We start from the raw sequence: 21,776 nt of genomic DNA on the forward strand, positions 1-21,776 counted from the left end.
GATAAATAAGCTCAAGTTTAACACCACTGCCACACAAACATTTACGGCCCAACACACCAACTGTCTCTGGGATGAAGATGTGATATGTGGAGCATGAAGAGAACTTTCTGTTCATTCAGAGGCTTCCCTCTGAAACCAACAAGAGATTATTGATTTGCCACGTTCATTGTTGCTCTGCAGCTCTGGCCTGTTCATAATGATCAGTGTGTTTTACAGTCAACAGCTGAGTGTGATGAGAAGGCTTTGACAGGCCTCACAAAGGCTTCAGTGAGAGAGGCCGTCTTGGCTGGCTCCCAGCAGCCTCCACGCCTCCCATGAGCAGCCCTCACCATTCATCTCCACCGGCCCTAACGAGCCCCCGGGCCCTAACGAACCCCGGGATTTTAACGAGCTCTTGAGAGGGAGATGCTCCTTTACACGTCCCAGGATTCTAAAACTTAACCACACACTGCTTTTGTTTCGGGGTTAAGAACTTTCACACACTTTTGCAGAGGGATTTTTTTGTCATAATAGATGTTCGGGGATTATCAGAGTCGTAACATCAGCTGCAATGAGTATGACTTGAAATCCAGTCATGTCAGTGGGTGTTGCAGACTGCAGAAACCTTGGTGACGGTGACTTCAGAGGAAGAACAGAGGAGGAAAGTTCTACTGATTCGTTGCTGAGATCACAAACTAATGAACTGCAGCGTCACAGTGCTCAGACCAACCTCAGTGTTCGCGTCATGACTCGTTCTGGTTATTTTTCTAGACACTGTAACAGGGTCAGGCAGGTGTGTGTGTCCCACAATATCCATCGCAGACAGAACTCTGGAATTTTCAGTGTCACCTTCAGATTAGGAATCAGGTGAAATCCACACGGGGAAGCTAATCTGCGTCTGACTGACATCAAATCAGCTTTTTCACTACAAACGTCTGCAAATTTCCTTCCGCAAGTGTTGAAACCGTGTTCTGCATTCAGGAGATGCAAGAGAGAACGTGGTTGTGAACTCCACTTGTGAGTATTTGAAAGGTAAAATATACATTCTGGGTGAGGTCTCATGTTAAACCAGTAACAACTGCACTTTTTCACACTACTACAAAAAACTGAAAAGAATGTTTTCAGTTTATGCAGTCAAAAATGCGACGCTGCCAGCAGCTAGCCTCAACTGCCGTATTTGGTCTGATGAAGATACAGGAGCCGTGACGATGATGGCTGCTGTAAACAACAGTGTTGTGGTAAGTCCCCAGGACCACACACACACACACACACACACACACGACTAATGATACGAGTCCACATGGCCTTGAGTCACAGGACATAATCAAGATCGGCATTTCAAGGGATGGACAACAATGGTCAGATTCTGTGAGGACGCTGACCAGCGTGGTTCCAGTTCTTTGCAGTAATGGGGACCCAGATACTGATGAGGTTTGTTTCCCTCACTGAGGGATAAAAATGGAAAATCGAAATACTACAATAAATGTGTTTGTCATATTAAACACGTCTTCTATGTCAGTGATTAGAGAGGCTGCGTTATTATTGAACATCCCAGCACAGCCAGACGTCGTCAGAGAGGAAGCGTCAGGAAACCTGGACAACGATGTTTGAACACTACATCTTTTTGGGAAAGTTGCTTATTCACCATCGTTGTCAGAGCCAGACAGGAGGATGGACACTCCTCTCTGCTCTGTGCTGCATTCGGGAGCAGAGACCCACAGAGACCAGCTGACTGCTAATTAGCTTAGTGATTCGACGCGGCAGCTCACAATCAACGAAGCAGAAAGTTTGTTGATGACTAAAGAAGCGGCTGCTGCTCTTCGTGGCCGACTATGTAAGACAAGGTAGGGGGATTCACTGCTGCTTGATCCAGCTGAACCAGAGCAGAGAGGAGGACTGCAGGTCGTGGAAGCTGAGCAGGTTAGATGCAGAAATGCTAACACTTGATACAACACACAATACAATGACTGTCTTTCACCACTGAGGAGAGCAGACATTTGCTTGATCCAAATCTTACTACTGAATATCAGAGTATCAGAAGCGAGTTCAAACATATATGTCCTGAAAGCAGTATGAGCCTTGACGAGGAGGAACTACGGAGACACACGAGGCTTCGCAACACGCGGCAACATGATGGCCAGAGGAATCAAGCACATGTGTGTCTGGCTAATGGAAGACACACACACTTCCTGGTTCCCACCATAAAGGAAGCTGAGGCCTCCACTCCTGAGAAGCATCTCTGGTCTCCTTCAGAGCAAAACAATGCCTTGATTTATGAACACCCTACGTTTTCATGCAATCATTGAAATGCTGATATCCTGTGGTGGTGGAGCCGCCTTTGCTTTAAATCAACCGCTGAAAAACATCCGTGGTCCATCTACTCGTTCTCAAAACCAGCAGCTTTGTAGCCTGGAAGAAACGCCGCGACTACCGAGGACCCAGAGTCAGACTCAGTTCATCAGGTCAAGTCCGAACAACAGAATAAAAACAGAGCTTTTCTGTTCACGTGCTCGTGTTTGTACAAAGAAGTTATGCTGATATGAAGTGAAAGATAATTAATTACTACATGGCATCAGCACTCCAACAATTTGGGCTGAAAAACTTCCAAATGGTGAAGTCGTCATCGCCGTATGCAATATGCTGCAAGGAAATTAGTGACGCCAGCTTTGACGTCTGACATTCTGTTGATGTTATTTCATAGATGCATTCAGTCAAGAATGGCGGCCGCACATTAAATCAGGACCAAAAAGCTTCATTCCCCATTGTTCCATATGCTCAACTGACCGTGACCGCGACCTCTGGGTCTCATCCTATTACCCCTGTGTGACCTGTGAGTGTGTGTGTGTCTGAGTGAGAGCGAGCGAAAGAAAGAGAGTTCCCAAACAGCCTCCAGGGACACACACTGCTGGCAGTCAACTACACAGTGACCACACACACACACACACGCACGATGCGCACATAAGGTGATTTCATACACAAAGTATATTTTAAATTACTTTTTGTTTTTTCAATGCTGGTCATGAATCAGCAGTTGTCAGTGTGCCATCTTATCTCCACAACTCTCATGTCAGCACTAAAGACACACACACACACACACACACACAAGGAATCTAGAGTGAGGAAAGAGGAAAGGAGGAGCTGGGAGGAGCAGGATGAGAAGGAGGAAGATGATGGGGAAAGAGGAAGGAAAAGTGCTTTCTAGACAGCCGATCTGCTGATGTTTGCATTCGATGGCAGTCAGCTCATGAGCGTGTTTTTAATTATGTGTTCTGACAGAGATGTCTGCTGATGGACAGTGTTTTTGTTTTACTGCGTGAAGCCGGACCCAGCATCTGCCACAGTTCGCAGCAGCCTCCTGGACACACAGCACGCAGCCTGCATCAGGGACTCAGTACTTGATTTCAAACGGCGCCTGTACATGGCGGCTGCCTCGTGTATCCTGCGTTGGAGCGTTGGTCGTGCGGGTCCTCAAAAATGAACAAAACTTGTCTGTAAGATGCGACGCTCACATAAACAGTAGGGGCAGTGTAGGGGCAGCCGGGATGTGACAGGGTCAGGGGTCAGCACAGCAGGGACAACAGTGGCGCTAAGTTTAGAATAGAAGTTAAAGAAGACTGCGATTACCTGCATCTCTCAGTGACAAACATGCTTATCAGAAGAAGAGCAGGCGTGACATAAACACTGGTTTCTGTATTAAGTTTAAAGTTTGGAGGTTGACGTGAAAACCTGCAGGCCTAAACGGAAACAGGTCCGAGACCGTTACATCTGAGCGCAGCGGAAAACTGGAGAAGAGACGGCGCAGGTGCTGAGGACTGTCCACCGCTCATCAGACGCGTGAGCAGGCTGGGCCGCTTCATCAATCACTGGTCCACTGAGACCACGTTTCCACACAATATATGGTGTTTGACAGACTTAGTAAAACATTGAAAACCTCTTGGGTCTCCATGTTTACAATCCTCCTACTTTGTGGTTTCACAAGAATCAGAATCTGTCTGATGCGCCTTCCAGTGGAATCTTCCAGTCACGTGCGCAGGTAAATGACACATGGTTAAAGGAGCAAGTATATCTCTGGCCTTTCTGCTGATATCATTCATGATCGAAAATCCTCAATACCATGCAACTGTAGAGACAGTTACACTTGTAGAAATTTGAGGAATATTGTTGCAACACCAACTACATTTACATCCACTTAATATTCCACTAACATTCTGTTCTTTGAGACAATGTTCTGAATCCACTAATAGTCCTGATTACATGCGGCCATGCAAATTCAGATTAGCTTGCCTTGTTAGCAAGACCCAGTGCAGAGCTCAAGTCTGCTGTCGTTGTTTCCCTACGGTTTAACTTTCACACCATGAGACTTTACAGGTGCAATTTCGATAAATGAGCCTTCATGAAAGAAAAGTTATTGATTTTACGGGATTTTGTGGGGACGTCGAGCGAGTTATGTCACTTGTGAGCAGTCTACCCGCTAGCTAAAAGCTAGCGCGTTTCCACATGTGACCGTGAACAGACGAGAGGCTACAAGCCAGAAACTCTTAACCTGAAATAAAAACTCAGACTTGTTACACTTCTAAATATGACATGCAAACGAAGAATGCCTCCAAATCCCAGCTCATATATCGGCATATGCAACGGGTCTTACTGTAAAATGCTTAATTCCCTTAAAAGACCCTGAACATTAGTCACCACGGCGACTGCTTCTCTTGCACTTTTTTTTGCACAGATTCCTGGGAGTACTTTGTGGTATTTTCATTCTCACTGATATTTTGATTGAACTTCATAGTTTCGTATCTGATGATGGTCTGGGGTTTTTGGATCAGTGAGCCTCTGAAATGTTCTCAGGCACAAATGTGTTCTTAGTTCTTCGGGAGGAAAGACTGGCGGGCATTTGTAACTCCTGATATCCATTGTGACCTCTTCAGTCTTCGCTCGTATGGGTGATTGACAGGTCTAGATGTCAGGAGGGTTGACTGACCCCCATCAGACTTGGCTTCCTGTCTGAGACTAAATAGTGGGATCAAAAATTGTGTGAGAATGAATTTGCACATGAGATCATTTCAACACTTGTGACTGCAACAGCTCTCGATCCCATTCAGCTTACTCTTCATTTAGTCAACACTTTGCCTCATTCAACGTTTAAAGCTGAGGGACATCCAGGGACGCAGATCTAGCAGGGGTCTGGGATCCGGCAGACGCAGCTGCATTTTTCTCCCCCCACTATGTTGTTGAACTAGCGAATGAGCAAATGTACTTGTTCTTTATATTTTGTCCGCTGGGACGGACAGAGAAAGTGTGTTTCAAGGCTGATGATGATTCTCAGCCTCTCACTGGCCCTAATTTAGTGCCTCCTTGGGGATTCAGGAATGCCTCCATCTCAGACTGGGCCAGTAGTGTTTTTGGCCCAGGTTGTAGTGACCCATATATTTCGGAGTAAGCTGGATAACATTAACAAGGGGGCCATTAGGAAGCAACTGAATAATAGATGAAAACTGAGTCAGTATGAGAGAAAGAGAGAGGGGCAGCGAAGAGAAAGTTGAAGCTCATTGATCGTTTTTTTTTGTCGGTTGCTGTGTTTGTGTCTGTATTGTTGTGTCAGAGATGTTTGCTACTTTCTGACCACAGGGAAGTTTTCTAGCTCTGCGTTCCGCAGGGATGAGAGATGTTCCAGCACAAGGGTGGAGAGTGAAGACTGACAAGAAACATACGCCAGGTAAAGAGTCGGTTTTGAGCTAAGCATGAACTTTAAACTGAGCTACATTTGCCAACTAGATTTCTCCAGTCTTTAGCGTTTGCTTTGATGGTCACCGTCTCTTTAAGAACCATCTGAGAAGTTCCCATATAAACACACGCAAAATTTACAGGGCGATGATGGACTGAACCATCTATCACAGACTGCACCAAACACATCAACAATCAGACAAACCTGGGCTCATCATTTGTTCTTCTTTCAAATGATGAACGCTCTCCACTCTCTGATAAACCACAGCTGCAGCAGCATCTGCGCTCACATCTTCAGGAGCCGCAGTCACGCGTCCGCTGCGAACACGGACGAGTCTGACCATTTCTGGTGAGGACACAACCAGATGAGCTCAAGCCTGGTAGGATGGGTTCACATTTGCAAACCAGCTTCTTAGGAAAGAAAGTTGTTTTAAAGTCACGAGGGTGGACCTGCAGGGACCAATGGCGTGGGAGCAAGAAGCGATGAGACTGGTGCAGAATAAAGAGGGAAGGAAACAACAGGCAAGAGGTCAAGGTGAGGTCGCAGTGAGTCAGACATGGACCGACCGATGTGGCTGCTACAGTGACCACACGCACCACAATAATGTAACACTGACCGCTGGCTTACATCACTTCACTCCTGGTGGTGTGAATGCTACAAGAAACCACACTGCAGTTGTACTCTTTCCGTCAGTCAGTCCTTCGAGGCATTCCTGAGACAGCGTCGATAAGAACGGGACAGAAATCACAAACACGTGACTGTGACCTCGACCTTTAACCACCAAAATCTTTTCAGTGCATTTTTCATTCCCAGTGGACGTTTGAGCTGAATTTGAAGAAAATTTCTGGAGGCGTTGCTGAGATATCGTGTGAACAAGAACATGACAGACGGAAAGAGAACCTAAAATCATCGTACTACAGGCCCACGGCTGCATAGCTCCTCCAGAAAGGACCCAGACGTGCTCGGAGGGAACCTCCTTCTTGAACGTCACGCTCTGCATTAAAAGTTAGTTAATGTAAGAAGGTCTGATCGAGAGGACGCTCACAGGCCTTTCTGGAGGAGTCAAGAGTCAGCAGACACCACCGCTCTCTAAAAAAACAGTCTGACATGCTGCTCTGTAGCCACGGGGGCATTTCAGCGGCGTCTCCATGTAAAAGCTTATTAAAATCTCCACTGTTGCTAGAAATACACCATTACTGTAGGTTTGGCTTCAGGCTCATGAGACAAGACGCAGTCCAAGTTATTCTCTTTCCCACAGGAAAATATGATGACGATCTATCTGCTTTAACTTTGACTCTGATATGCATCAGTACCCTTTTATGTCTTTGTGTGTCACAGCTGCAACCTGCACTCTGCTGAGGAGCAGCACAGATGCTGTGTCATAGGTGCCCATGTTGCTATGCAACCAAACTGAAGGGATGGACATTTTCACTCGTCTCTGTCATCTCAAAATGGTTCTACTTGGCAAAGTAATGATTCCCCATCAATCTGGAATCCTTTGGCAGGCCTCGATAGGCTCATTCTACTGTTGTTTGAGGGGCGGCGCCAAACACCAACGCCAACCAATCGCAGTGCGATGATGTCACATTCTATGAACTGGACTGTGTTTACCCACCGACCTCTTACTTACCTAAAGACAGTGTTGAGAAAAGAAAAAACAACTTGTATCCAGCGCACGTCGGACTCGGTGCTGCACGTCTCCTGGATGGCGTCAGCGGACCAGTCTGCTGCCCATTAGATGACCAATTGTTGAAATAATCAGGGGGAAGTCGTAGCTACTGAGATTCATTGATTTCTTAGAGATGGTTGTTGCATGTCATGATACAGCGCACACGCACGCACGCACGCACACACACACACACATTTGAATGTTCAAGCACGGATGATAATTCAGTCTGCGCTGCATCACACTCTCTTATCAATTTCAATTACTTCTTAGAGCCTGACATGCAAAGTTGTAGGTCTGAAAGTGCTCAGGACACAAACCTGACACAAAACACGTAATAGTCTGATGCTGGATTGAGTTTTAAACCCCTGGAAGTAAAGCGAGCGGCACGTCCTGTTCCCTCGTCACAAAGTCCATTTTTGAATGAGTCAGAAACTTGAAACAAGATGATTCTCAAGATGAGGTCACATTTTGCTCTAAAGCTTAAAACGCATCCATAAATATCACAACTTGTTAATTTTGAAGTCTTTTTATGGGTCTTAAAATATGGGTTGCCGACAAGTGGCTGAACAAGACTGTCGCAGTCACTGAAGCGTTAGCTAAAGCTTGACGTTCGCTTGGTAAGTCAAACAACTGCAGTCACACTCCAGGACTCAAAGTGGGGCTGATGAGAGACGATGATCTTGAAAGTCTCAAAACTTCTTTTGATCTCAGAGAAAACTTGGCCTTTTTATGAATGAAGCACACTCTGACAGCCAATGATCTGGGAGTTGTAGGAACATTCTGGAGCCATGTGTGCATTCAGAAGACGCACCTCAGGTCAGCGTTTCTCATGTTCCTTATCCATGTTAGTCGCTAGACGCTACCTAAAAGCTGACTGATACTGCAGTAGTGATGTGATGAAACATGAGAGGGAATTTTGCACATCATTATTCTAATTTTCATCGACAGAAACAAACCAGAGCAGGGTTCGATGTTTACTGAAGTCTGTAGGTTGTGATGGAGGCAGGACGCCTCTGCAGCGCCGCGATGCTGCATCTAAACTGACACAATTAGCCTGGGACAAATAGTGCAGCTTCCTTTAAAACTGCAGCTGGTCAGATAACAATTTCCATTAATATTGCAACCCTAGAGTGAATTTTCGGAACATGGGCAGCATACTGAAAGTGGAATATTGAGGGCATGCAGTAAAAGTGTCCCATTTCTTCTGGTTCCTATCTCATGCACCAGGACGCACGCTAAGACGTCCCTGCTGCCAGTTTCACGCTAATCCACTCATTCACAGTTGGAGGCTTTTATGCGCCAATAAATGTAGCAAATATTCAGGAGAAAGAGGAGCATAGAAGAAGGCGGCCCGCTAGCAGAAACAGGCTAACAATGCATACTTGAAAATGATGTCTAAAATCAGCTTAGCACGTTTTATGAGAGAGGGACAGCACTGGCTTTACTTACCCCACCCCCCCACCCCCCCACAACACCCCCACTCTGCTCCTGTCAACTCCTCTGAAACGATCTGATCAAATATCAGATGTCACTCTTGGAGAAACTCAGATGCATGTTGGAGGCCGACTTTCCCGCTCCCACGTGTTTCACTGTAACAATGGAGATCCAGTAATCTCCCTTTAGAGCTCGCAGACTGTAGCACCGGCGGTGACCTCTAACATTTGGGGTCGTACAGACAGCGATAAAATGTGCAGCGCACCCAAGAGGAAAGAACCTGTTCAAGTGAGGTTTTTGTTTTTGTATTCGATAAACTGAGCCACACGTGAATCTGGAGTCAACCATGATGGGGATGCGGGGACATTCCAGAGGGACAAAGGGAGCAAGGTGGTGGTAGGAGGAGCTGCAGGGACAGGAGACATCTTCAGCAGCAGCTGTTTGAAATGGGGAGCTGCTGAAGAACTGCTGGAGGCTTCCAGCTGCAGGGAGACTGGCTGAAGGACTCTGACACACAGACGGACAGGGAGGATGAGGTGTCTGACGGCTGCGGGCTTCTCACGCCTTCATGTTTCCCTGCCAGATCAGCCTGACAGAAAATCAATGACGCCGCACTCTTGACTGAGACGCACGGACCCATTTAGAGGGGATACAACATGCGTGTCTGTCATGAGCTGCGTGATTAAAAAAGGGGGGGGGGGGGGCGACGACGATGATTAAGCACCCTCTCAGGTGTCCGCGAGGAAAAACCTGACAGATTTTCTTTTTTTTTGGGGGGGGGGGGGGGGGTATTCGAACTAAATCTACGGTGCTACTTTTATTTTGATGGACTGAAGAAGAAAAAAAACACACACACAAACGATGTCCGATAATGGAAGCAAGGACACAAACATGTGCAGCCAATATTCTGAGAATGGATGGGGGTGGGGGTGAGGGGGGGACGGGACCGCATCACTATATTTAATCTAAATAGACCCTCATACCAACAAAAGCCTGCCCGTAGATGTGTGTTTGTGCGGCTACTCCCGGGGAGGGGGTGGAAGGGTGGGGGGCATGTGCCATGATAACCGAGGACAAGCTTGTATTTACCTTCATGTCGTTGACAATCGCCTGGAAAAGACCCCCGAGGGCCCCGCATTCCTTCTCCACCGTCTCCATGTTTGCCAAATCCACCATTCACCGGAATTTACAGGCGCGCACCGACAGCGCGCTACCAGACCCAGCCGGGGGGAAACAGAATAGAGAGGCAAAACAAAAAAATAAAAAATAAAAATGTATTCCCACAGTATCAGAAGCTTCCCTCTTCGGTCGCTCCTCTGAAACAGAGAGACAGCGGAGGGATGCGGCGTGAAGAGGAAGAGGAGGAGGAGGAGGAGGAGGAGAGATGCCGAAATAGACGGTCTTCTCCCAGCGGAGTGAAGATGGTGGTGAGAGGAGGAGGATGGTTCTCTCTCTCCGTCAGGCGGCGAGACTGTCAGATGGTACCGGGGCCACCACGCTCATCTCGGCGCAGCCAGCAGCGCTACGCGGAGAACCCGAGGAACCGGAGGTAACGTAACGCCGAGCGTGTGTGTGTGTGTGTGTGTGTGTGTGTAGCTATGTGTCAGGGGTGGCGTTGTCTGTGTGTGTGAGTGTGCGTGCGTGCGTGCATGTGCGTTGAGTCCGGCTGTGATTGGTGCAGAGGCGGTGGGCTCAGCGGTGCGGGGAGAACAGCCAGTAACACGATCCATGAGAGGAGAGTCCAAAAAGGAGGCTGGACCACTCAGGACGTTCTGTCACATGCCCCCCCCCCCCCCCACACACACACACACATTTAGCCACCAGAAGTGTGTAAGAATGTGTCCTGATGACCCTGATCAATCATTTAAACATGTCTTTGCTCGTTCTTCATTGAGTTATATATTATACATAAATATATATATACACATACACACACACACACACATATAATCTGAGTGTGTTACTGCACATATAAGATGGCGTGCAGGAGTGTCATGCGTCTTTCGGTGGCTGACACACAATATTTAGTGTCACCACCTCTGTTGATCTGCTTTAAGGTCACAACTAAATCCTGGGTGATCTCCTGAAGCACTTTTCACATGACACATATTTTAGTGTGACATGGATCTGGTTCTGCCCCCCCCCCCATTGAAGAGAGGAAGGAAGAAGCAGTCTTGCTATAAATGTCAGGTCAATATGTAGGATATTTAGGGGAGGGCTACTGAAGATGCTGGCCGTCTATGTGATGATGGCGTTTCAGGGAGGCGTGACCTTCTCCTTTATTGGAGAAAGAAAGCCAGAGCGCGGAAGCATCATGTCTCCAGGTTTTCTTGTCCATTCAACTCATTTTTTTTTCTCATGAACAGGATGTAGAACCTAATTGGTTCAAATTAAGATCAAATGTCCTCTAGGACTCCAGGATGAACTGAAACGTTTTTGGTGACCCCTGGCCCACATCAACATAGAGGTCCTGTCCCTGTCACATAAATGTTGCAGGACTGAGTCCTGCATTCACACTCAAATGAAATTAAAAGACAAAAAAAGTGAGAGAACCTCACAGGTACGGCTGCTACCTGGAAAGAAGAGTTTTGGTCTTTGGGAGGACAGAAGTGCATCTTTTGACTAACAAAGTGAAAATGAACAACAAGCATTTTTGGCACTCTGGCATCTATTTGAGTGTGGTGTGTTTTCTGAGGAAGAACAGATCAGGATTTCCTCTGACAGGCAGAGCTAAACGACTAAATCCCAGTCAACAACCCATTTGCACAAAAACAAAATGCCTCCAAAACCATATGGTGCCGGTGTAAATGCAGCAGCCGGTGAAGCTGTTGTGTGTTGTGCTTCTCTGCTTCAACAACAAATAAACTCCACAGAAAATTACAGACGTGAATTTAAATATCCAGACATTCACATTTTAGACACACTGACCACACACGGCCCGGACGGACGGGGAAGAGGAGAGCATCTTCCAAGATGCAGCAAACCGGGAAAAGACATCATGATGTGCCTCCTGTCCTGGATCAAAACTTCCTGTGTGTCTGTGTGTTCTGAGATACACAGAACATCTCGTCTCATCTTACCTCCGTGTCCGTTCACACACTCGCTGGCCACCGTAACACCCAGCAGATTTTCTGGCTCTCTGAAGAGTGTCAGAGAATTGAGAACGGATTCACTGAGCAACAGAAGCTCCTTTGGTGCTCAGTGGGTCCCACGAGGCCGTTCCCTGAACAGGATCAGACCAGCCAAGCTTCAAAGAGTCATGAAAACAGTGGCGGTGTATTAACAGCTGAGACAAATTCCAGCCAGGTTAAATCAATTTGACGAGGTCTACTGCATTCCTCACCGTGGACCTGGTTTCCATTCAAAGATGTCACACACCCAGATAAACAACTGTCTGAAATCATGATCAACTTTTGACACATCTTACGCGGTCAGAGCTCTGATTGATTAAAGGTGCCGTGTGGAGAATTTAGGGTCGCTTGAGACATTTAATACAATGCTTACAACTGTGTTTTAGTCGCACATAAAACTTAGTTGCACTCACATTCACGTAAAGGGGAAACATCAGCTAAACTGGCTAATTCTAGTTAGCTCTCTGCTAACGAATGTGGATGAATCATTTTAATCACACGCCTCTTCAGACTTTCCTAATGTTGTCAGACAAAATGGACGATCACAAATGCGCCATTTCATCAGGGTGATCCGACCCTCAAGTCAGTTTCTCAGTACCAGCAGTGGCAGTACATGTTTGATGGTGAGTACTATCTAGTATAGGTGATACTTTTCCCCTCCATACAAAAACATGAATGATTAAAACAATATACAAGTAGGTCCGATCAAAAACCTTTGCTCACCAAAGACAGCAAAAAATGTCTTTTTTTAAAAAAATTTCGTAAAGATCTTTAAATACTGAATTTTATGCTGATGATGAACAGAGAGTCAGCCTGTGTTTTTGCAGGGGGAATCATGAAGGTCAAGTGATGTTGACGTAGGCCGACAGAAAACAGTCCTCCTCAAATGTTGGCATCTCTTTTTGGGCCCTTGTGGTGGAAATACTGTTTTCCACAGCGGCTCAATGTACCTCGTGCACATTCTGCCGTGAGCCTGGGTTGTTATGGGAAACAGAATCGTAGACGCCCCTGAGAGCAGGAGTCGTCAAACGTCTCAACTGCTTTTCACAGGGAGAGAAACGACACATCATGATATGAAACTACTGGTACAGGTGTTTTTCCATTGTATATTTGCATATTTCAAGAGATAAATGAACTGAAATGGACTGAGACGGTACGGAGGTCAGAGGTGTGGCTTCTGCTTGTTTTAGAATTTAGTTTTATTTGCAGTAATTCAAGAAAAAGAATACAATTGGAAGTGATGAGAAATCCTGGAGAACTGTAGCTTAGGGCACTAAATGAATTCATCCAATAAAGTTTGTAGTGAAGATGGGTTCACCCACCCACACACACACACACACACTCTCTGCAGAGCAGAATCTGCCATGACCAGCATCCCAGGCTGGGATCAGGGGTCAGATGTCAGCTGACCTCAAAATGCGATGACTGGACGCTTCTTTTGAGAGGAAGCAGCACAACTTCAGCCACTTGTGTTCTCCATTCGCAGCAGATGTGAGCGACATGCCAGTGCCGGCGTTACCTGCTCAGATGCTTAAAGTGTCCGTTAAACTACACTTGATCCAACATGGTTGTACATCCAGCTGTTCTCAACTGTGTTGACACGTTGCCTTGTTAACATGAAATCTCAGGAACACCTGGAAGGGACTCTCAGATTTGCCATAAATGTCCACTGGAACTCAAGGATGAACTGAACAAGCTATGCTAGCCCTTCCCACCCACTACCACTGATTATGCTAAACTAGCTGGTCTCTGTGGTCTAAACTCTCTGGCTATCTGTTTTCTTGTGTTGTATGGGATGTTTATCCATGTGTGTGCGTGTTTGAAAGTCCATGCACAGCCCTTCTGCATGCAACTCCCTGGGAAATTACAGAGCACATTTATTTATTCTTTTTCTCCTTTTTCTAGTCACGTTTTCCCTCCCTCTTTGCCAGAGTCACTTCCTATCCGGGTGCTGCGTAGGTCTCTGCGTCTGTCAAGTGTCAGACCACACAAACTGACGAGTGGAAGCAACGAGACCGAAGATCCAAGAGCTCAAGTGCAGAAGTGAGGGTGGGTCCTGGTGCACTAAGAGGGGAGATGTGACGGAAATGAGTTCAGGAGAGACCCCAGTCTTCATCACCCTACTGCACCCCCTCCTCTTCCTCTGCATGGTGGAGCAGAATGTAGGTCTGTGCTTGCCTACAGCCATCAGCAACAATCAGTTCTGCCCCAGTTACTGACGCATCACGCAGACTAAACACACACACAGACGTCACAACATGCAAAACACACACGTGGACACACATAGAAACAGACATACCTTCAATATGCTCACCACAGCAGGCGCGCGCGCACACAGAACAGTTGTAGTAAACAGTGGACAAGAGGTGGAGGTGCTGGCTTCAACCTGCCTGTGTGCAAACAGCTGAAGATAAGATTTTCGCACTTTGGGGGAACCACATTCCTTTTACCCCCACATCCACACCCACCCACACCCACACCCACACACACAATATAACAGACAGGGGTTCAGTACATTGGGGAAGAGAGGATCGAACTTGTGACCCTTCAGTTATTAGACAGAGTGTCTGCTGCTGAATGGGTCTTTAAAAATATCATCTTTTGTGGGGTTGGGGTGTGGGGGGTGGTCATGCATCATTCAAACAAACTTGCATTGCAACATTTCTCTAATTTCAAAAATGAATTTCTCCTGATAATTTTTCTCTCAAGTGGAACACGGACGAGACCTTACATTCATGTAGATAGAAGACGGGCCCCAGAAATTAATATAGAGTTGATTATATGTTGGACTGCGATATTATATTATATAGCAATTTGGTGTTATAGTCAACTTTTTCTCTCCTCATTCCTTCATTTGTCAGATTTTTATAAATAGAATGATGGACCTCACCTGTAAATTAATGTATAATTGTACATCCTGATCAGAGAACCAACTCACTGAGCTGGAACGCGGGTGTTTGAGAACCTTATATGATGTTTTCCAGATAGAAGTTTACACCTTGAAGACGGCAGCAGCTGAAACAGGTTAGGGAAACAAAATCAGTCCAATTAAAATACTTAAGAGTAAGTGTGCAGTCCCTGCGTCTTTTTAAGATTTGGTTTTATTTTCGAAAAGTTCTCCTGTTGGTAGGAAATCCAAGTACGAACAGTTCTTAGTCCTGCTGAAGGTCTGAACTGAACTGTGTTGAAACTGGTGCCGTTGTTTACTCTGCAGCTGTAACAGCCATCAGGAGTCTTATCATGGAAGTTTTTAAGTGTTCCAAAGCAAACTCCTCCATCTGGTTCCCCCCACCACTCCGCTCCAGAATCTGGCTCCCACTCACTTTTCATACTTCTACCGATGAAAAGTTACACACTATAAATCATGCAAAAGCTTGTGAGCCAGGACGGAGACTTGAGGAAATTCACAGCCATGTTTCTGGTAACAAAACCAGTTGTTTTTAGTGAGATGTTTGAACACAGATTGATGCACGAATTCGTCCAACCACCCGGCGGTAATTATTCTCTCTGAGCTCAGAGTCAGACGGGCTGTGGTTAACAAAATAATTATTTAGACATTTAAAATTTTGTTCTCTGGTTTTCAAGGAAATTAAACGTGCACTTCTCATGATGCATTTTTTTTTAAATCATAAAAGCAGTGTCACTAAGATTATCCTGATAATAAAAATAAAGCAAAAAAAAGAAGCGCATGTGTTTGAAGCTAAATCTCAAGCTTTACTTCAACCTAACCGTGTGCTTTGTGCGCCCAAACCTACCCACCAGTCTAACCAGTGTTGTCAAAACCATCTTGAAATCTGACATCTTCCACTGAGAAGAAAAGCTGCATTATGTGGACAAGCTCAGTCGCACACTAGACTCAAAGTCATGACCACGGCTAGCAAGGATGCCAGGACCCCGGCGTGCTAGCATCTGTCGCAGCCTGATTCTTAAGGTGTTGGAGAGTGAGGTCACCTGCTGGCTACCGTCAGCCGGGCCTGCTTCAATGACAACACACCCGATACGGGCGGATGTGACGGTCAAACACCTCCATGAAAACAACCCTCAGTACTGCAGCAGTTCCTGGGAGATTCAGCTTGACATGTCAGACATAACACTAGAAGAGACAGTGAAGCCAATCTGAAACCGTCTCAGTGACACTGATAATGATCCGAGCCGTCTGTGCTAATCGCAAACACATCATGGGGTTTTCAGTCAGAGCGTTCTTACACAATTTTGGAACAATTCCCATCAGTTTAGTCCCTATTAATTATTTTGCCCAGAACAGCTTTTATTTTTCCCCTCTCTTTCTTGCATTTAATCTTTATTCAATGAGAAAATCTCACTGAGATCAAGATCTCATAGAAACCTGAGGACAAAACAGCCAGGCCAAGGTTGAAAAACACAGGAATTTCCCTTTAACCTTAACATTTTTAAAGCCACGGCACCATTTGTTGGCGTACTTGTTCCCACTGATGCCTGAGGCACAACACAGCCTGCTGACATATTCATTTATTTTGCCGTTATATTTTCTTTGTGCCCCCTAAGCAAATGAAGGGCCAGCTACATCGGTGACATTATGTAAGACGGCCGGCTGAAGGGGGATTCTCCAGGGGCTTACGGTTCTTTTACTGAGCTGCCAAGCAGGAAATGAACGTAAATCCACTTCCAGGTCAGGGCTTAGACAAGGCCGCAGACCCCATATGGTCCTCTTTAAACGGTTATCTTTGCCTTCACATCAAAACCAAACACCGTAGAGAGAAACTGCATTTCATTGTGTTACTTGAGACAAACTTCCACAGCTACATGTTGTGTTGGTTATTTTAATACCACATGCAGTAGCCCAGTAGCTGCTATTCAATGTAAGTCCCTCAGAGAACGTTCCCTGGTCCTCAGAAGAAGGACTGCTCATGGCGTCCCGTGCACGTCGCCCAGGGTCTCCAGAGGGAGAGACGCAAGACTCCCTCCTCAAGTAAATCGCTCGTCTCTCGTGACATTGATTCTTAAATATACAGAACAAATTGCGTCCGTATCGGTTCAATAAGGGACGCTCATGTTCACGGACAAATGGGGACAAGTCCATATTTGGAGGAACGGTGGTTGACCCTTCACACAGGCGTCAAAGGCTGCGTTGGTATAACACACAAGAGATGACAATGGATGTGATTATATTTGATGATATGGAATCACCGAGCTTTATAGGTCTGCATTGAAATAACTGATTTATCACTATATTAATATACTTATACATCCCTGAACATCTGTGGTAACAGTAATTTCTGCACCGCTGTTCATATCACATCAGTTTGTTCCAGCTGGTAACATATTGCTAATATCAGTCACCAAATGACACCAGGCAGTACCCATTTGGTTTTAACAGAAGATGATACAGTAATAAATTATTAATAAGACATGTTTCTGATATTCATTCATGAATTTCTTTCTATTGCACCAGAAGAATTCCTACCAGAATCGACTCACATAGGAAATCGTACCGAATTTGGACCTTGTGAATGGGAAATCATTCAGGAAGTCAGTGTTTCTCCTCAGTCCTAGAAACGGATGCACAGAAATTCACGACTTTACTCATGACTCTGGAGTGTGGCTTTATCTGTAACCTCCATTTCATCAGGACGATAGAACGTGTCAGCACATCGTAAACTGGACAAGACAAGATAAATAACCACAGACGGATATGCCGGTGAAGGAGGGAGCAGGAGACGTGTCTGTCAAGAAAACAAGCGAACGGGAGGAGGGCGACAAACAGAGGAGAGGATCCACTCATTAATTTTTCACTTTCATTGATAGTTAATTATTTAAGAGCCACGTTGCATCTCTGATACAGCTCAGGAGCGAACGCCCACAAAGGGACCACGCACAAGCTGAGCAGCACGTGTGTGCACAGTACTCATACATTCAGCATGTTACACACACACACACACACACACACACACACACACTGTTTAGTATAGACATGCAGGCTTCGTCCCAGGGGAGCTGATTAGGGTAAGATTTGTCAGGCAACCTGCCCCCCCACCCCACCCCCCCACATATGTCCTATTCATACTGCCAGCTCTTTTTATCAAACAAATATGCACACAGACCTTCATGATGCCATATTCACTCATATTAACCTCTCTTTGTTGAATAATCCATGAGCTGTGTTGGAAAAAAAGAGGCTCATCTAGCACATAGAAGAGATCATTAGTGGCGATTCCATAGTAACGATGCTAATGTGCAGCACACAGTTGGTTTCTGATCAATACAAACAAATGCAGACTTTCCTTATTTGTAAAGACTTCAGCCTGATTTGCTGTTATTGTGGAGAGCATCAGCGGGTAGACGGCTGCGCCTGCACGGTCGCCGTGGAACTACAAGTATGACATCAATCACTGATGGGCACTGCCTCAAAGACCTCTGCCACTAAGCTTCAAATTTGAAAGAAAGGGCTGTAGAACAGTGGATGCAATTTTTTGAGCCCTACAACACCATGAAGTTTATCATTTCTAATCAGAAAAGTTTGGTCAAATAATAATTTTTGTTTGTCAGGTAGAAGGTTAAATCCCTTTCACCCCATCTTCTCTCTCCAGACATCCAAGCAGTAAACTTCACCCCCGACACCTGCAGAGATGCGTTAATGATGGATGTTACTTCCCATCGCTTTTAGCCTCACTTCACGTTTTCTGTGTCTGTGGTTGCGAGTTTGAATCCAGCAAGGCACTGTGCTTGTTACACAATGAAACTCACAGTAGTGCTGAGTGTGAGTGCAATGGAATTCAATGTGATGTGCAAGCAGTAAACTTCACTCCCTGACACTTTCAGAAATGTCACGGGGGTAAAATCAACCATGGGTTTAAACCTCTTAAGCTCCGTTGCCACCCGCCAAAAAAACTCATGTCTGGGTTCCGTCGACAGTGGGAACCCTGAACTGGGTAAGGGTTTGTAATCGGCTCCCATGGGAACTCAAAACCAGCGCTTCCCATCTGGAACCCACATACATAGAGCAGTCGGAGCTTAACAATATACACGGAGCCAATGAAAGCTTGTCGCCATGGCCGGAAATGTCCATGGTTTGATGTCATCTCAGCAAGAAATTCAACCCACCCATGTTCAAGCAGCGACGCTCTGACATCATTCAGCGGGCGGCGAGCAGAAAACACCGCAGAGTCAGTGCCCCTCTCCTTATAGCTGCTTCGGCTACAGCAACCAGAGATGGCGTACAAGTCCAGCACATGATGCTCCGCTGCCATTTCAACAACACTTTTCACTTCTTTCTTTGAACTTGAAGGGGAAAAAAAACAAACACCGAAAGGCACCTCCTCATCAAACAACGATGAAACCGGATCAGTCAGCTCTTTTAAAAGAGGGCTGACCCCGTTTTTAAACACCCCCCACATGTACACGGTGAGTACATTGGCGAAGGGTTATCGGTTAGCGGCCCACGGTTACACCTGTAAAGGTAGCCTACTTTTCTTTCTCTCTCCATCCTGGTGGTCATTAGGTCCTCCTCCATGACAGAGACGGAGCCTCCTCTACAATCAGATTGCGCTCTCTTTTTTACTTTGTTCTATTTTTATAAGACTGGAGGGGACATGCCCACACACGGGGTCGGCCCCAAGGGCCCATGCAGTCCCTGCTGTTCCTCTCCTGGAAAAATCCCCAAAACAAGACGCTGGGTGAAGTCTGTCAAATCGTGAGGTCAAATATCTGGTTGACTAAATTACAGACCGCCGTCCAATCATCACTGCATCCCTACAACTGAACAACATGCGTCACAACCTTCGCTTTCATTTACACATGAAACTTTTATTAAATTCACTGCAACCATTCCATCTTTGGTCGTTCTTTGTCATATCATTGAACACCTTCATCCTCACTCTCACAGCTAAATTGGTAGGAGTCCCGTACAACAAGTCGTCATATTTGCTGCATCTGTCCTTGATTGGGATACTGACGTGAACTGAGCGCGTTCTCATGTCAGATTATTTACAGGGAAACAAAAGGTGCCGACAGTAAAAATCTTCTTTGTGTGAGACAAATAGTGAAGCAGTGATGCTGGCTGCTTGGCCCAGATACACTGCATCGCACAGTCTGGAAACGGCATAGCAACAAGGCATCAGATCAAAGAGTCTGGAGGAGAGATGTGGAAAAGACACAGAAAAGTCTACTGAGAGAAAACTGGTTCAAAACAGAAATCGTGGGGTGCTGTAGAGGGAAAGACATCGTTAGACACAGCAGAATGTTTGGCAGAATGGTTGCAGGAAGAGGACACGGCGGGGAACATTTGATGATAGAGGATGAAGCGACGGGACCAAAACATACTTAAATTAATTGACGTTACCCCTTCTCAAGATCCAAAAAAAAAAAAAGTTCTGGGTCCAATGAGGACTAAAGTTCCACACCAGCAGTGTCAGCATCTTAAAGAATGCGCTGTATTGGGTGTTGATGGCGTGAAAAGGATAACGTGATGGTGGAGTGTCTTCAAGCCACAAGTATTGAGACTGGAAATCATCTCTGTTACCAATATTAGAACCAGTCGTGCAGACAAAATACCTCAAATCAGTGGTTCGCATTTCAACACATTCCGACAGGGGATAGAAAAATAAACGGGACTGCTCTCGTTCATTCTCTGCGTTTTGCTGTCCAAGTCATGCAGGCTATTGCTAAACGGAGAACACGAGATGCAAGCAGCAGCTCTTCACCCCACAGTGGTGGCATGTAGTGAGTTTAGTGATGATGAGGGACCACACATGCAAGCTCAGTCAATTAGGATCCTTTTTCATGGTGAACACACAAACGTCCTGCTTCAACGGCGTGATGGGAGGCGGTCGAAAAAACAAAAACAAAAAAAACGAGAGACGTCCAGATCTCGGGACTTTGCGGTCGACAAGTGTTCAAGTTTATAGGGCTGTGTTTCAACACTTTAACCCAAACCAGAACATTTCTCGTCTTCAAATAAATGTTTTTGTGGCTAAATCTAACAAGACCTTCCCTGTGCTGACACCACATAAAACCCTTGGTCCAAACGACCAATCATTACCTGCCGGGGCTTCATGGGGAGGTACTTTGGCGGGTGGATACTGGCTGATAAAGCTGCTGTTTGAAGGCGTCTGAGCATCCTGGAGGACTCAGCTGGAAGGACGATGACCCCCTGCATGACAACCATGAATGAGCTGATGGATGACGCCCCACCCACTACTGGGCTTCTTGTACAAATATGTCAACAGCTACAAAATACTGAAAAATCAGATTTCAAATTCAAGTTTGGGCCTCCTCATCAAGGCAGGTGGCGATGGGTTGATGCTGCAACATGTAAACGTGTTACAACTTAGCACTGCCCTCTAGTGGTCAACTCATATACTTGCACTTGAAAACCATAATTATATATTAAATATACGGGACTTACACATTTGAATGTTTGATATTCCGATAGTGCAGCTGAGGTCTGCTCCCACGCTTCTTTTAAATTAAGGCTTTTAACTTCTCTGTATGTTAATGTATTTGACAAACGAAAGTTAGGATTCATGTTTCTAACTGAAGACAAACATTACATCTTCTCTTGGGCTTGCTTCCATTTTATGTAAAAAAAAAAAAGTGTAAAAATAGTATTTAATTGTCTTTTTTTATGTCTTAATACCTCCTGTTGCTACAAAATAAAATCCCTGCTATTATTGTCATTTATGTTTTCAGATCAGAAATAATCTACTGAGAGGGGAATGGTTTACGACCATTAAAAATAGAAAATACATACACAAGTTCAAGGAAAAAAATAAAACACGTCGATATCAAAATCCTACAATAGCATAGCAATACAGTTATAATGCAACAGGAATATACACAAATGAGAAGCATATGAAAATGTCCC

General features: G+C 45.6%; 1 protein-coding gene and 1 long non-coding RNA gene across 11 annotated transcripts in view; both read right to left on the reverse strand.

The window, feature by feature from the left end:
- The window catches only part of mtss2b (MTSS I-BAR domain containing 2b), a 68,905-nt gene extending 58,392 nt beyond the window's left edge, over positions 1 to 10,513 (reverse strand). For all 4 annotated transcript variants that reach the window (XM_086190546.1, XM_086190537.1, XM_086190554.1 and 1 more), the window contains exon 1: positions 9,894 to 10,513. In XM_086190546.1, the coding sequence (XP_086046672.1) occupies positions 9,894 to 9,980 (87 nt within the window). In that variant the 5' untranslated portion in view covers positions 9,981 to 10,513. The remainder of the gene's footprint in view (positions 1 to 9,893) is intronic.
- A 9,220-nt stretch (positions 10,514 to 19,733) lies between these two features.
- Positions 19,734 to 21,776, reverse strand: part of LOC147269768 (uncharacterized) — a 48,555-nt gene continuing 46,512 nt past the window's right edge. For all 7 annotated transcript variants that reach the window (XR_015110771.1, XR_015110768.1, XR_015110770.1 and 4 more), the window contains 2 exons: positions 20,952 to 21,062; positions 19,734 to 20,041 (listed from right to left, as the gene is read on the reverse strand). This is a non-coding gene — a long non-coding RNA (uncharacterized LOC147269768). The remainder of the gene's footprint in view (positions 20,042 to 20,951; positions 21,063 to 21,776) is intronic.

The sequence above is a fragment of the Aulostomus chinensis genome, chromosome 2 (genome assembly GCF_037954235.1).
Source record: "Aulostomus chinensis isolate RoL2024-O1b breed Wild chromosome 2, RoL_Achi_v1.0, whole genome shotgun sequence".
Classification (NCBI taxonomy): domain Eukaryota; kingdom Metazoa; phylum Chordata; class Actinopteri; order Syngnathiformes; family Aulostomidae; genus Aulostomus; species Aulostomus chinensis.